The 15175-nt window shown below is 48.7% G+C and overlaps 1 protein-coding gene across 8 annotated transcripts in view; it reads right to left on the bottom strand.

The window, feature by feature from the left end:
* Positions 1–5673: 5673 nt before the first annotated feature.
* The window catches only part of ELAVL1 (ELAV like RNA binding protein 1), a 37437-nt gene continuing 27935 nt past the window's right edge, over positions 5674–15175 (bottom strand). For 6 of the 8 annotated variants that reach the window (XM_065042376.1, XM_065042381.1, XM_065042380.1 and 3 more), the window contains 3 exons: positions 14850–15003; positions 12420–12645; positions 5674–7225 (listed from right to left, as the gene is read on the bottom strand). In XM_065042376.1, the coding sequence (XP_064898448.1) occupies positions 6901–7225; positions 12420–12645; positions 14850–15003 (705 nt within the window). In that variant the 3' untranslated portion in view covers positions 5674–6900. The remainder of the gene's footprint in view (positions 7226–12419; positions 12646–14849; positions 15004–15175) is intronic. The other 2 variants (XM_065042383.1, XM_065042384.1) reach the window with 1 other exon arrangement.

The following is a 15175-nucleotide window of genomic DNA, read 5'->3' on the forward strand; positions in this document are numbered from 1 at the left end:
TAACACAATGGGATTCCACTTCATTTTAGACATTTGGAAAGCAGTGTCATACTTTATTTAAAATAAACCCATGTAAAAACAAAGTTTAAATGAAAATGGTACCTGAAAAATAAATTATTTGATATAAAACAAATCAATAACTTAAAAACACACTAAATATACAAAATGTTTAACCATATACTGTACAGTATGGAAAACAATTGATAAAACCTTCTGTCCCACAAACAGATTAATTCATAAACCAAAAGATTACATAAGGGAAATCAAATCAATAAAAAGACTAGAAGTACAGGATTATTCAAAATTAATGGTCAAATAAAGGCTCATTATGTTTTAAACGCCTCGCGTCATTTGCTTAATGACCAAGTGAAAAAGTTCAGCTGAAAAGTTGCTCAAAACCGTCTAAAAATAAGGAACAACAGTATGAAAATCAAGACTCTAAACCATGAACACAGTAGCAATTTTCCCAAGGTTTCAGGTGGCAGCTCCACTATTTCTCCACGGTTACCAACAAAAGGAACGTTCGTGCTCAAATCCCACTCAACAGAAAAATATTTCTAGTTCAAGCTTTGGAAAGGTTTCCAAGTGCGACACGTAACAAAGAACTGCAGAGGACGGGAGGAACCAGCCCCAGCTCCACACAACCCGCTCGCTGGGCGCTGCGTGTCTGGCTCTAGCGCCCAGAACGGCTTCGACTGCTCTGTGAGCGGTGCGGAGGGAGCAAGCGACACGTAAGGGTGGGTTTACCACGCAGCGTCACTACGAGAAGCGAGCACAGAGGTGAGGGTGCACCTGGTGACCTGCGGGCGGGCACGGCTAGAAATGAAGGGGAGCTTCTGGTCGGTGCGATGGAGCCGCCGCAGGGCAGGCGGGACGGGAGGGAACCGCGGCCATTGAGGGACTTGGTAATGTTTTGAATTGGGAAGCAGGGACTCGAGGCGGTGTAAGGAACGCAGAAAACAAGCGCTACGCTCTGGGTCTTCGGCTGGAGCAGCTCTAGGGTGCCGAGCGGCCCACGCGGATGGGAACCCCACGGCACAGCCGCGCTGCTGCCCAACCCGGGGAGGGGAGAGAGAGGAGAGGGGAGAGAGAGGGGAGGGGAGAGAGAGGGGAGGGGAGAGAGAGGGGAGGGGAGAGAGAGGGGAGGGGAGAGAGGGGAAGGGAGAGAGAGGGGAGGGGAGGGGAGGGGAGGGGAGGGGAGGGGAGGGGAGGGGAGGGGAGGGGAGGGGAGGGGAGGGGAGGGGAGGGGAGGGGAGGGGAGGGGAGGGGACAGAGGGGAGAGGACAGAGGGGAGAGGACAGAGGGGAGAGAGGAGAGGACTGAGGGCGAGAAACCGCGCGTTTGTAAAATAACATAAAACAACACAAGCTAAACAAAGCGAACCGAGTGCAGATCCGCGAAGGGAGCTGCGTTTTCTTACTCCAAAAGTGGATTTGATCCCTTGGCTCTAAAGCTATCTTTAGGAGCCTGAAAGTAGAAATGTTACAATAAGGTGCTTCGCTGACAGTGACGGATTTCCTCTGGATGGTAAAAATACAGTAACCTTGTGAGCACTGGGACAAATCGCTCTGTGTTCAAACCCTGGGTGTTAAAACCCTCCCACAGCCCCTGACGTCCTGCAGAGGACCCACTCTCAATGAACTATTGCATTATAAGACCTGTTTATCTTGGTAAAAAAGCCCATGTGGGGACGTTCTCCAAGTTTGTCAGGTTATTAAGTACATATGTAACTATAAACTATCCAAAAAGTAACTTTAGTTACTGCAGTTTGGAATACACTGCAAAAAATCCCTCCTGAAATATTTGAAGAATCTACTTTCTTGACCTCACCCAGAACATTAAAGCAACAGAAGGACCTTCTTAGGGACCTTTGGGACTATTAATTTCCAAAACGTAACATTCAAACTACTGATCACCTTTACAGTTATTGCATCACTTTGGTTTGCACTGCTGAACATTCTTTCTATAAACGTAGCGATGTTTTGGTGTTGGTTTTTGTCTTTTTTAAAGATTTTTAAATACTTTGTGTCAACAACATTTAGCACCCCTACAAGAACGGGTGTCCCCTCCACCCTGACACCCTTTGCTCATCTGGACACCGTCAGTGCCCGTGAACCGCAGGGAGAAGTTTCTCGTGCGTTAGAGACTCGTGGGTCTGAATTTCCAGTGGTTTTCCCACTGTTGCGATGTGGACGGGCGGAACAAACTGCACCGAGCACGGGGAGGCCAAAGGCTGTTCTGGCCTGGGGTGGCTCCTCAATTCTCCTTCCACCCTATGGATGGACCCTCAGCCCCAGACGGGGCAGAAGGGAAGGGACACGCGGGGACCAGCGGTGACAGCGGCCGCGCTGCCCCGTGGAGCACAGCCAAGGCACCAGCGCGATGACGATGTAGCTTGAAGAACAAACTCAACCCGACGCTTGAGTATGTGGACACGTCTACAAGAGGACCGAGCACCGAGCCGCCGCGGTTCCGCTGGCGTCACCGCTCTATGTGCCGCCTCGGGCGCAGGGTCCGCCCTGCTCTGCCCAGGGACACGGAGGCGCCGCCTGTCTGCAAACGGGCAACACGAGGTTGAACCTGGACCAGCTTCCTGCACGGGGTGAGCTCCGGGCACGGGGGAATCTGGGAAACTCACTGAGCAGGAATGAAAAACTCAGAAATACATCAACAGTCTGGAGAAGGCCAGGTCTGAATAAAGCCTGCACAGAATTTGATTCTGACAAAACTCAAGGGTTTTTTACACACTAAGAAAACGTCATTTCTTTCTTTCTTTCTTTTTTAATTCTGTACAACACAACCAAAGCCCAGAACAGCTTGAGCGAGGCTTGAGGTGATCACCAACCACGCTCAGGCCAGTTGTACTCACAGCATTGTCTCATTTGAGAGTGAAACTCTACGGGCCTGCAAAGAACGAAGACTCAGGTTTGAAGCAGCCCATAACCCTCGTGTTCAGCAGCCATGCCCGAGCCTGCCAAGAGTCTTCCCAAGTGCCAGATACAACTAGAAAGTGGAAAAAGGTGGAGAAAAGGACAGAGGTACGGGCAGCAGAGCTTCCCTTGCACCAGAAATATCAAGATCAAAGTGATGAAAGTAACACCAGACACTCAACAGCTGGTAGAGTTCCCTGAATAAGGATGACCAGCTTCACAGCCAGAGGCGGATCGAGTCCCGACGCTGATCTGCCCGGCCAAGGAGCCGTTTTATTGCCACGGCTCAACGGTGACGGTGTCACCAGAGGGAAAACCCTGGGGACCCACAGCTGGAAGCGGCTCAGCACTGACACGCAAGTTCTCTTTTGTAAAAGGGAGCTGTGGACACAGAGTAAACCGGTCCATTGGAAAGAGCCCGGCTGACGCCCGACCACAGGATCGCGGCTCCTCCCTTCGCACCACGACCGACAGATCCGAGGTTTGCTACCTGCACCTCAAAGCTGTCTCTACCCTTTTCTTCTACAACCCAGGCAGATGAACTTCTCATTTTGCACCGTATTTGTCTGCCTGATCAAGTGGGTATAGAAGGGGAATGCAAGGCAGGTTGATCCCTCCAGAACTGCGGGCACGAAACCCACGCGCCAACCCCGAGACACGTCATTCTCTCTGCCAGCTACAACCCCAAAACCCTGCAACGGCCGCACGGCCGTAAGCATGTGTTTTCATCAGGAATTACGCCTGATCCTTCAGAAACGGGGAACCCGGGGTGTCCTGTGAAGGGCCCCGGGACGTTCCCAGTGCAGCTGTTCCCGTCTCCAGCACGGACCAGCAAATCCAGGTTGTCAAACCCTGATCGTCAGCTCATCCAGCAACCAAGACCGCGCGTTTGTGCCCTGCTGAGCCGCCCTCAGCAGCCACGTGAGACCTCGGGGGTTCACACCTTTGGTTTTGCAAAGATCTCGCGAGCCCTGAGGAGACAGAAGAGTCACCTGAAAGCCACATCTGCACTTTCGGATGAGAAAGCAGAACGTACCCATAGCTTTTGTAAACTCCCCGAAAATTAAGAGGCCAAAGGTCTCTGGAGACAGCTGTGTCCATGGGAGAGCTTCACAGGGGCTGTGCTGGGTGACCTGGGTGGAAACCAGTTGTTCACACCTACTGGCTAGAAAAACAGATCACCTGTTGTTAGAATTTAGTTTCCAGATTTTCATTTCCATAAGTTTTCCTTTTGGTCTTTGGCAGCAGGATGCAGGGGACATTGTTCAGCACCAAATCACCAAGAATACACACACATTTTTTCCCTGACTTCAGCTATTTATGCCAAGCACTGACTGTCGGAATGACGCCGACCATACACTCCAGCTATCAGCTCCTGGTATCCCAGCAGGATTTCCCTGTCCCCTTTTCCTGACCGAAGCAGCAGCGCTTTGCTCAGATAAACCACCTGGAAACTACTGTCAGAGCAACGATCAAGGGAAGGTGGGATCAGACGATTCCTACCAGAGATGTTTTTATGCCGCTTCTGCTGCAATACCCCGCATTTCCTTCTTATCTAGCAAAGAATGAGAAATGGAAAAATAGGGGAGCAGTGAGATGATACGATGGCAAAAAGCCCCCAGGAAAGGATTTCCTGGTGGGCTCAGAGTTGTACAACGGGCAGCACGTTTGTAACCGTTCCTGGCGCACAGTCCCGCGTGGGGTGTCGTTTGTTGGAAGTCTGGACCCCCACCTAAATCCTGCGAGAAAACAGCAGCCCCGCTTTGCTTTGGAAATTAATCTTATAGGAAATAAAGATGAGAACGACAGGAGATTTGAGATCATTGCAGAGCTGCTCCCGTGGGCCAGGACAGTGCTGAGGTCAAGAGGCCATGAGTCCCTGTGCTACACCTGGGAGAAATCCCCCAAATGCTTCTGATCACAGAAAAGAAGTATTTGTTAAAGTGATAAATGAATGATGAGAAATTGGTGGAAACATCTGGAAGAGACGGCTGGAAAGGAGCCTCTGGGGGGTGGGAGTCGGTTGGTTTTACAGCCCAGGGTGCTTCTCCAAGGACGGGCAGGGTAGCTGGGCTGGATGCGCCAACAGCAAAAACCCCTCTGAACTGTGCAGAGCAGCTGGAAGCAGCGGAGGCTGCTCGCCGTGCCAAGGCCTGGCCAGAAATAGCAGCAGTGGCTGGTATTTCTTCTGATCAGCGGAGACGGGCGCGACTCCTCCGGGCTGCGCAAGAGTCGGATCCCAGCACAACGGGAGGAGAATGAATTGGGAACGCAAGGCAAGGTCGGGGGATGGAGGGACAGGAGCAGGCGGCACGGAACGGCCTCTGCAATCCGCACATCAGCTCTGGGACTGGTAGAGGTTCACACACAAAAAGGAGACGCTGCGACCAAACCGCCGCTGACCCCGCTGGTCTGTTTGCTCTGCACCTCTGGCCAGCGGAGGGAAGCGCAAGAGCGAACGGTGCCCGGGGGTAAGGCTGTAGTATCCCTGACAAAGCGCTACCTGACGAGTAACCGCCCCTGAGGTTTCCTACCAAAGAGCTGCGGGTTGTGCCGGGCTGTGGCGCCTCGTCTAATATGCGACGGGCTCGTCGCAGCGCTCGTGTTCCACAACCTCCTCCTTCCACTCAGCTGCAACCTCTGCAAGACGAACTAGAAGCTCTTTAGAACAGCGCTCGGGGAAGCTGGACAGGCGTGCAATACTCAGCAAAAAAAAGAACAGAAAATAAAAAACAAAACAAAATTTGAGCAAAACAAAATCAAATTTAATGTCTTAAATGCAAAAGTAAAAACAAAACAAAAAACACAAAAAAGCAAAAGAAAATTAACAGAAACAGAACAACTCAAAGTTTCAAGGCAGTCTGCAGAAAACTTGGGGGATTCATCTTTAAATCTACAAATCAAAGGGGGTTTTGTTAATACCTAACTTGCAAGTCGTAAGTACTTTTCTGCTGAGTGTTCAATAAGTAAAGCTAGTCGTCAAAACAAAATCCTATTAAAATAGAAAAGTCTAGCACTCATTAGAAGGGATGCGAGAAATACAATGCTCAAATGTTTATAATTGGTTTTTCTTTACAAAACAGAACTACCAAAGGAATTCAAACTACAATGATCTTCGAAAATGAGTAAGTATCTTGCTGCGTTATAATGTACCAGTAAGTAGTGCACCATGCATTAAATATTTGGACAGAAGAGGTTCGGTTTGATAAAGTAGCGACATATATTCACACTCTTTTTGGAGTTTCATTTTGACTCTGAAATCTTCCCGGAGTTTCTTTGAAACTCTTTGGTCCATTCCTATCAGAAAATGGGCTTTAAAAGTCTCGTGTTTCTAAAACCTTTGAAGGCGGCAGCTCGGCCGCTGCTCCGTGTGCAACTTACCTCCCAATGGTGTTAAAGTTATGCCGGCATGCTGCTACTTACAAGACCTTGACTTTCAACAGGCTCATCCTCAACTCTACACGTAGCAATGAGTATCAATTGATCAAACGATTTACTGGCAACTAAAACATGAGCATTTTCTTCCACGCTACCGAGTTGGGGGAGGAAAGGGCAGGGGAAAACAACAGAAAAACAACAAAACTAATGAATTCAGCCTGATATTTTTCAGGAAATTCCAGTTTTTGCAGACAACATTCAATGGAGCAAATGTTAGTCTCATAAGTGAAAGCATGCTTCAATTTTACCACCATCCAGAGGGTCTAGGTAATGCAATCTACTTCAGATTTCAGGGGATTTTTAACATGTTTTCAAATGAAATAACTTAAAGGAACTTAAAATTGGTCTAACATAGTGGGATTTCAAACATTTGAACATGTCAGTTGCATCCCAGAATATAAAACCTTTTTCACTTCTCATTTAGACTAAGACAAACACTTGTGAAAATTGGCGCAAAATGAGTTTTACACTAACAAAAAGGTTTCAACTTCTGTCACTCCATTATCTACTCCATACAAAAAGCACGAGCAAGTTATTTGTGGGACTTGTTGGTTTTGAAGGAAACCTGTAAGATTTTGTCCCCCAGGCGGTAGCCATTAAGACTTGCTATGGCCATTGCAGCTTCTTCATAGTTTGTCATGGTCACAAAACCAAAACCTTTGCACTTGTTGGTGTTGAAATCTCGAATAACTTTCACATTGGTAACCGCACCAAAGGGGCCAAACATCTGCCAGAGGATTCCCTCATCAGCATCTTGACCCAGGTTGTAGATGAAGATACACCAGCCAGAAGATGCGTTTCCTGGAACATTTACACCAGAAAGCCCACTCATGTGATCTACACCCATAGGAGAGAACCTAGCAAATAAAAAGCACAATATTTCATGTAAAAGTTCAATTCAATTCAGCAAATTCACTTGAATGGGAAGCGACTGAGAATGAATATTTTCTACATGGACAGCAAAACCACCAGAAAGAAACGTTTCCCCATTCAAATTGACAAGCAAATTGACAGATGCTGGGGGGGAAAAGTTATGTATTCCAAGTAGTTTAGCAATAGGGAGCAATCCTTACAAACAGGCAGCGGAATGGTTCAAGGCGAGACTCCGTGCTCACCTTGGAGGGCACCCGGACTGACCTCTGGACCTGCTGAGATGCTCAGTGGCACCGTGCGGAGCCCTGGGACAGCTGACAGCAGCCCCAGCCCCGGCTTATTCTGCTCATCCACCTTCTCTTGCCTCTAAACCAGCAAGTTGGGGACTCCAAGGGTTCCTCTGGGTGTGTTTTGGGTTAAGGGTTTGGTTTAAGATTGTGTGTATTCATTTCGATCTCTTTTTTTGTGGAAAAGAACCAAAGCTCCTCTCTTTTCCAGGATCAGGCAGCACGTGCAGGCAAACCCTCCCAACACGCACGGGCACGCATGCTCGGGGCAATTAAGCAGCTAAGGAAACATCAGCACTTTCTTAATCAATTCTCCCTATCTGCGACGCTCCACATTCCAGCTACAGAATGTAGAGCTCAGGGGTTTATTCCTTAATACCAGTTATGCAGATATTTTAACTTTTGAGCATCAAAATAGCAAACCACATTTCAGGACACAGGTTGACAATTTCAGTACGCGTGGATGGTTTTCTTATTATCAATTTTACATCAGGAAAACTTATCTGACTTTACTGGACTGGGTTTTTCCAACCACTTACCCACTCTTGTTACACCTCCTGCACAGCACCCCGCAGTCGTTGTGCAGAAACCCTCTCATTTTTGTGTCTTGCTCGGTATTAGTTTTTTTTCCTCCTAGAACTCACATCTCTAATTCCCCTTTGATCTATTTCTGGTCTCCACCCTAGAAATCCGGAGCTTCAGAATATTTTAATGCAATAATATGGTTGCACAGCTGAGCGCTCAAAGGTGAGGAAACGTGGAGGGTAAAATCTCTATTTGATCCCATGTGCTTACGGATTATTTAAAAATGTGAGGTAGAAATATAACGAAACTCCAGGGGTCCCCAAGCTGTGGGGTGTCCTGGTGCTGTGCAACCCACGCGTGCTGCTCCGCGCCAACACCACGGCCTGGCAGCTCCTGGTATCTGCTGAGCTGGAGGAAACGGGGACGGCCGCCCGGGCAGCGAACGCCGCGGTGAGAGCCCAGCGCTGCCCACCGACTGTGCTGCTCCCGCCCTGCACGGGGAGCCGAGCTGCTGCTGCTCTGGCCGAGGGGACAGCTGGGCGACGCGCGGGGAGGACAGAGCTGCGCACGGGGACCCGCGGGGACGTCAGCTCCCGTCCAGCGGGGCGCCTCGGGCTGTGCGCTTGGACAAGGGAACCGCTTGGTCACCGTCTGCAGGTGCTCTGAGCTCAGTGCCGGGGCTACGGGAGCCTCCTGTGCCCAGGGCCCTGAGCGCGTCCCCTCCTGGCTGCTGTCCTTGGAGCCCCAGCTCCTGCTGCTCGCACTCGCTACCACTGCGGGCCGCCCCACGCAAACCCGCGGGTGGGAATCCTTGTGCTACATAAAACTGAAAAAAGCAGCTGGAGTATCAAACGTGAATGAGACACACTAATCTGCGGGAGCTGCTGATTGCGTGACGGATCTACTATTTATTTTGCTTTTATATAAACATGTTCCTGTGTTTCCAAACTTTACACACTTACTTTTTTCTGACAGACACCTTCAGCTCTGTAGCTTCTTTCTATGTGAGTAATGATCTGGTAGGATCTGGTAGGATGTATTTATCTCAGTAACGGGGAAGTTTTCATCTCAACAGATCACCAGTCTTGGGTTCCTGCTCACGCGGACGGGGAGCAGACAGTCACTAAGCTCAGACCTGCAGCTGTTGGTTCCAGCAGTCGGGGTAGCTCTGGACCTGCCTGCGATAAACAGCTTCACTGGGACAAACCAAACCGTCCGAGCAATAACGTCAGTGACAGGGCTCAGCACTCCGGAGTCTTCCTTCATCTCCCCTCCATCAAAGAATGAGCAAGAAACAACAACTTCCCTTCAGGCACTTGGGACCCAACTCACGGACTCTGATATCAACAGAAGTACGTCCATTAAAATAGGTGGGAACTGGCTCCAACCCTGCCCGAGTCTGAAAGCAAAACCAGCTGAACCGGGAATACTTTGAGATTCGAAAGGACGTTGTTCTGGCATGAGGTGAACTGTAAAGCCCAGGACTCCTCAGGACTTTGGCCCAGCCTTCGACCTTCAGGGGCTAAACTCCTTCATTTCATCAGTTCAACACCTGAAGATTTGCTGTTCTAAGCAAACAAGTCTTACACCTGAACCCCTCGCCCCAATGCTTTCTGGGTCCTCCCCACACAAGCCCACGCTGCAGGGTTGCTCGTGGGTGGGACCGGAGCTCAGGACCAGCCCAGCGCCGGGGACACGGCACCGGGACCAGGTCCTGACGGAGCCGCAGATACCGCAGAACTACACCGGATTAACGGAACGTTAAACACAAGGGGTCTGAGCAACATCGGTAGGAAAATTATAATTACAAATTAGATACTAAAGGCTTAATCCTGGATTTACAGGGATATGATGGAATGAAATGAAGCGCAATCAAAATGTCAGTTTAAGTATTTGACCTCTGCACAGTGTGACCACAACTGTAATTTATACAGACCAGGAGCTCTTTGGAAGCAGCTTATCCCATCATCCGGTTCTGTTCGCTACACAAACAAGAGCCATGGCAAGCCAGGGGACCAAGGGTTTGCCACAGGAGGGATGATGGCAACGCGTTTAAGGAAGACTCACCAGAAAACCTGCAGCTAACACCAAAGGTGGGAGTTAACACAAGAAGGGCTGTGGGATGGTGTGTGTGGTGCACACGCGTAGGGGTGTGTGCACAGGTACAGATGTGCACGTGTAGGGGTGTGTGCACACATACAGATGTGCACACATGTACAGATGTGCGCGTGAAGGGGTGTCCACGCGTACTGATGCGCACACTTGTGGGGCTGTGCGCACACATACAGATGTGCACATGTGGGGGTGTCCACACGTACTGATACGCACACTTGTGGGGCTGTGCGCACACATACAGATGTGCACATGTGGGGGTGTCCACACATACTGATGTGCACATGTGTGGGGTTGTGTGCACACATACAGATGTGCACATGTGGTGGTGTCCACACGTACTGATGGGTACACGTGTGGGGCTGTGCGCACACATACAGATGTGCACATGTGTGGGGGTGTGCGCATGTACTGATGTGCACGCGTGTGGGATGCACACACGTACAGATGTGCGCACATACAGATGTGCACATACGTGGGTGTGTGCACACATGTACAGATGTGTACACATACAGATGTGCACATACATGGGTGTGTGCACACACACAGATGTGTGTACATACAGATGTGCACATACATGGGTGTGTGCACACACGTACAGATGTGCACATACATGGGTGTGTGCACATATGTGGGTGTGTGCACACACATACAGATGTGCAAATGTGGGGGGGTGTGCCCAGCACCTAAAAACCTTCAGCTCCCTCTCCAAGCCTACAACTAGGGGCAGAATTTGGCCAAAAGTTGTTGCTAAGCGAGCGCTGTGCGCAGGCACAGGCAGCACAGGGGCAGGAACAGGGACAGAGCGTTTCTTTGAAACTCATGTCCCTAGATACATAGAAAATGCACACCAATAACATTAATGCTGCTCTTCACGATGCAATAAAAGAACAACCAACTCGTCATTGAAATTTAGTTTCACCTGCAACTATTAACATCACTGCATCAATCATTTTTACTATTACTGAGCGATTGTTACGGGACAGAATTAAAGTTATTTGGTATCTTAATTATGGATGTGAATCTTATTTGCACTGCTTATTCTGATGCATCTTAATTCTGTTGGAAATTTTAAGGGGAAGAATGACGATGGAAATGTCCAGTTACATTAAGAATGGAAAGGTGCCGGGTACATCAGCCCTGGCTGCTCAGGTGTTTTAGTCATTCGCCTCACAGCCAGCAATGCAGTTTCACTCCCTGGGTGGCTCGCGAGGTTTGGGTGCGGAGATGCGGATGATGCTGCAGGACAGGAGGAGCTGCTGCACCAAAGCGGCCTGAGCTCCGGCGCAGGAGAACGGGAGAAGCGCTGATTGGGAAAATATCCCCCAGAAACCCTCCTTGTTTAACACAGAGACACCAGAGCCGCGTTTGAGCAGCTCCGAGCATGGACGCTTGAGTGTCTGGGGAACATGTTCTACCTCCCTCACCATGAACAACAGAAGACTCCAAAGCACTAATTCCCGCGTCACACCCGCTGTTCCTAAAGCGCTCAACTACTTGAGGTTTTAGTCCAGTTTTGCCGAGCTAACTGGAAAAAGAAAACCAGAAAAGTAAATTCTCAACAGGGAAGCACTACTGTCAGAAACTCCCGTGGAAACATCTCACAAAGCCAATTACTTATCTGCAAGACACTGAATAGAATGCATTTGCAGAGCACAGCCCAACTCTCTGTCAGGCAACCAAGGCAATGCAAATTCAAGCAACTGATATTCAAAGCCACCAAGGCATCACTCCAGCCTTCCACAGGTCTGCAGGCAGACAATAGGTTGCAATTAATAACCTGAATGAGTGAGGACTAACAGAAACACAGGGCACTGCAGAGCTCGAGGCGCAGGCAGGAATCCCACAGAGTCCCTTAATCAAAACCAAGGTTTTCCTATTTATTGTGACACCTCCCTGCTGGAACCAACGGTTCAGAGCTCGAATTACGTTGCTAAAACGCACCTGCACTCAGGTCTCTGGACTCCAGACTGGGGATCTGTTGAGACGGGACCTGGCTCTGTCCATCCCTCCCTGCACGCTCCGGGCACAGACACCGCACCGGCTGCACCCTCACGTCATTGACTTCCATAGCCATTTTACAAGTCAGATTTTACTTTCAGCGCATTTTAATTCAACAGTTTATTTACAGGACGCTGGCGGACACGAGCGCGCTGGGCGGCCGTGGGCACGCTGCCAGGGGGGAATTAGTGCCCAGTTTCGCAGGGGGACCCGGGGACACAGCTTTAAATGCATCATTTTCTTCCTAACCTACCTGAATCTCTGCGCCTGGTGGTGCACGGGCCCTCCGAACCGTCTAGCGGGCGAGTGACACAGCTGCGACAACAGGGCCACGTTTTTGTTCTGGTTGGGGTTGGCTGCAAACTTCACCGTAATGGGTTCGGAGGAACCTGGGGGTTTGTGACCATTGAAATTTGTAATTGCCTCTTCTGCTTCTGACCTTTTGTCAAAGCGGATAAATGCGACCCCTCTGGACAAACCTTTTAACCAAACCAATAAAAAAAAACAAACAAAAAATGGAGTTCAGGATAAACTTAAAATAACTTAGAAAGCAAAAAACAAAAAAGTTAAATATTTCTGAGGTCATGGCTTTCAAGTTTTCTACAATTACTAATGTTTCTTCATCAGCTAGAGGATAAAGTACAAAATTAACAAACAAAAGGCAAAATAACACATTCATTTCAGCTGTAACAACCACAGTGACTAAAACGCTTAATTAAGAAACGGTACAATCCCATGAAATCCATCACCAAGAGACATTTCCAGAACAAAACCAACCTCCCAGCATTTTAAATTCACTCTCCATACACACAAAATCCAGGCGGTTAATCCTTATAGCTTCGATGACTTGATCGCTCAAATCAAACACAAAACTGACACCAATTTCCCCAAGTGTTTCAGTTTCACACACTGAGAACGCAGCGGGTCGGTGGATGGGGCAGGAAGGTCTCATGGAGTAAAGTGGTTTAACCTTCAGCAAGTTTCATCGGCATCATAGCCCTTATTTCTATCTGTCACAGACCTGCATTCTAATTCATTAAAAACTAATTAAGAATGACCTCTAAGTAACTGCACTGAAATAACGCCACCGCTGCTCAACATCTCCATCTCTTTTGTCTAGTTCCAGACCCGGCCACTTAGGCCACGATTCAAGGGCAGTTTCAAGAGTTGTTGAAGCGTCTCATAAATGACTGAGTTGTTAGTAACAACGGGACGTTATTTCCGATGTTCTGCAGGAGGAAACGCGGCCCGACGGGCCCGGGTGTGCGGCACAGGGAGCCCAGCCCCGCCGCCGTGAATTTAGCATGGAAACAGAATGTGTTCTTCAAACGATCTATTAAGTGAGGTTGTTTGAAGGCAAGCGGTATATTCTGAGCTGACTGAATTACAGCACCACGGCTCCATGAAAACTGGGTTATTCCCAGGGAGATTTTCATCGTTTGACTCCTGTCACCTCATTGCCAGCTCAGTCCAGCTCCTCTGCCCTTGTCCCCAGGGAGGATTTTCCCGCTCAGGGTCAGGGGGTCTACATGTCAGTGTCTGGGTCTCAGTGTCCGGGTCTCATCCAGTCCCCTCTGACTCCTCTTACGCACAATCATGTTTACGGGGCAGTCTGACCAAAGCAAAGCCCTTCAATCAGCTGCCTACAGAAGATGGAGCCACTAAATGTTGGTGACTGGAGCATTTAGTCAGATTAATCCCACCAAAAGCTGCTGATGGCCTGTTCTAAATTACAGGAGATTCCTCAGAGCGTGAAAGTTGCTGCTTAACTACTTGTGTACCAGATAGAAATATTAAATGTGGAACTGCTAGAGTTATATTCTCTCCTGTGCTAATACAGCACATGCGTAATCAATGAGAGAGGGTCCTTCTGAAAGTTCTCTCCAAACTCCTACATGCCGGATGGGTGAAATACAGTGAAATACACAACAGCCGAGGTGAGAGGACAAGCCACGCTCCTCAGTTGTACAGCCGGACATAATTAAGAAAGAAATTAAACCTCTGTGAAAACACATTGTATCACGGAGCGAGAATTGTTATAAAGGAAAAGCTTAACTTTGGTCTCTCCGGAGCGCTTAATGAAGCAACTTCTCCCTTTTCTTTATCTCTTTTTTCTCTTTTTAAATAAACAAAATGCATTCAGAATAGTGAAGAGGGCAGCACTAAGTGCTTTAAGTTCAGTCTTCTGGTTGGCAGCAAGCACAGGGGACTGTGAGAGACCTCAAAGGTTTTACAAGATGAGAAAACTGCGTGAGTGAGTTCCAAGTTGGTCTAAAAGACAAATCACGACTGGTTTGCTTTTTAATACACAACTATGACCTGGGATCTACCTGTGGGTCATAACTGCACTTGTGTAAGGTCAGCAGGCTCCAAACACTGCGCTGCGGGGGTATCAAGGGTCATAGGGAGCAGATCGGGCAAAGCAGCTCAGCCCAGCTAAACTGACAATAAGGGCACAAAACCTGATACAAGGTTTAGACTGAGCCAGCAAAGGAGGCAGTGCCAGTCATCCTGTGTATAAAACAAAACAGGAAAACATCCCATTCAAACGCTAGCAGTGGGTGACGCTGGATGTCACAGTTAGTTTGTGAAAGTCTGACTTCATTTAGGATCTACTGGTCTCTGAAAACTGTCCACCGTGCTCTCCACTACAGTTTCATAAGGCTTGTGCATCAGAACTCACCTGTGGTTTGATCCACGAGCACACGCGAGTTGATGATGCGTCCAAAACGTGAAAACATATCTTCTACGTCTTTCTGTGTCATTGACCTTGGCAGTCCACTAATATATAAATTAGCATCCTTGATAACTTCAGAACTTGGGCGAGCATAGGAAACCTTGGAAAGAAAGAACAAAGGTACGTTCAGAGTGCAAACAGGAAAGAGCAATTTCTTTTGTCACAAGTCACTTGGATTCACGCGCCACTAAACAACACGGGCTTTCTAACGGGAGCTCAAGGCAGTGGAAGAGGGAGAAGGTGGGAAAACTGCCAGGACAAGAAGAGAAAAG

This window comes from Columba livia, chromosome 27 (genome assembly GCF_036013475.1).
Source record: "Columba livia isolate bColLiv1 breed racing homer chromosome 27, bColLiv1.pat.W.v2, whole genome shotgun sequence".
Lineage (NCBI taxonomy): Eukaryota > Metazoa > Chordata > Aves > Columbiformes > Columbidae > Columba > Columba livia.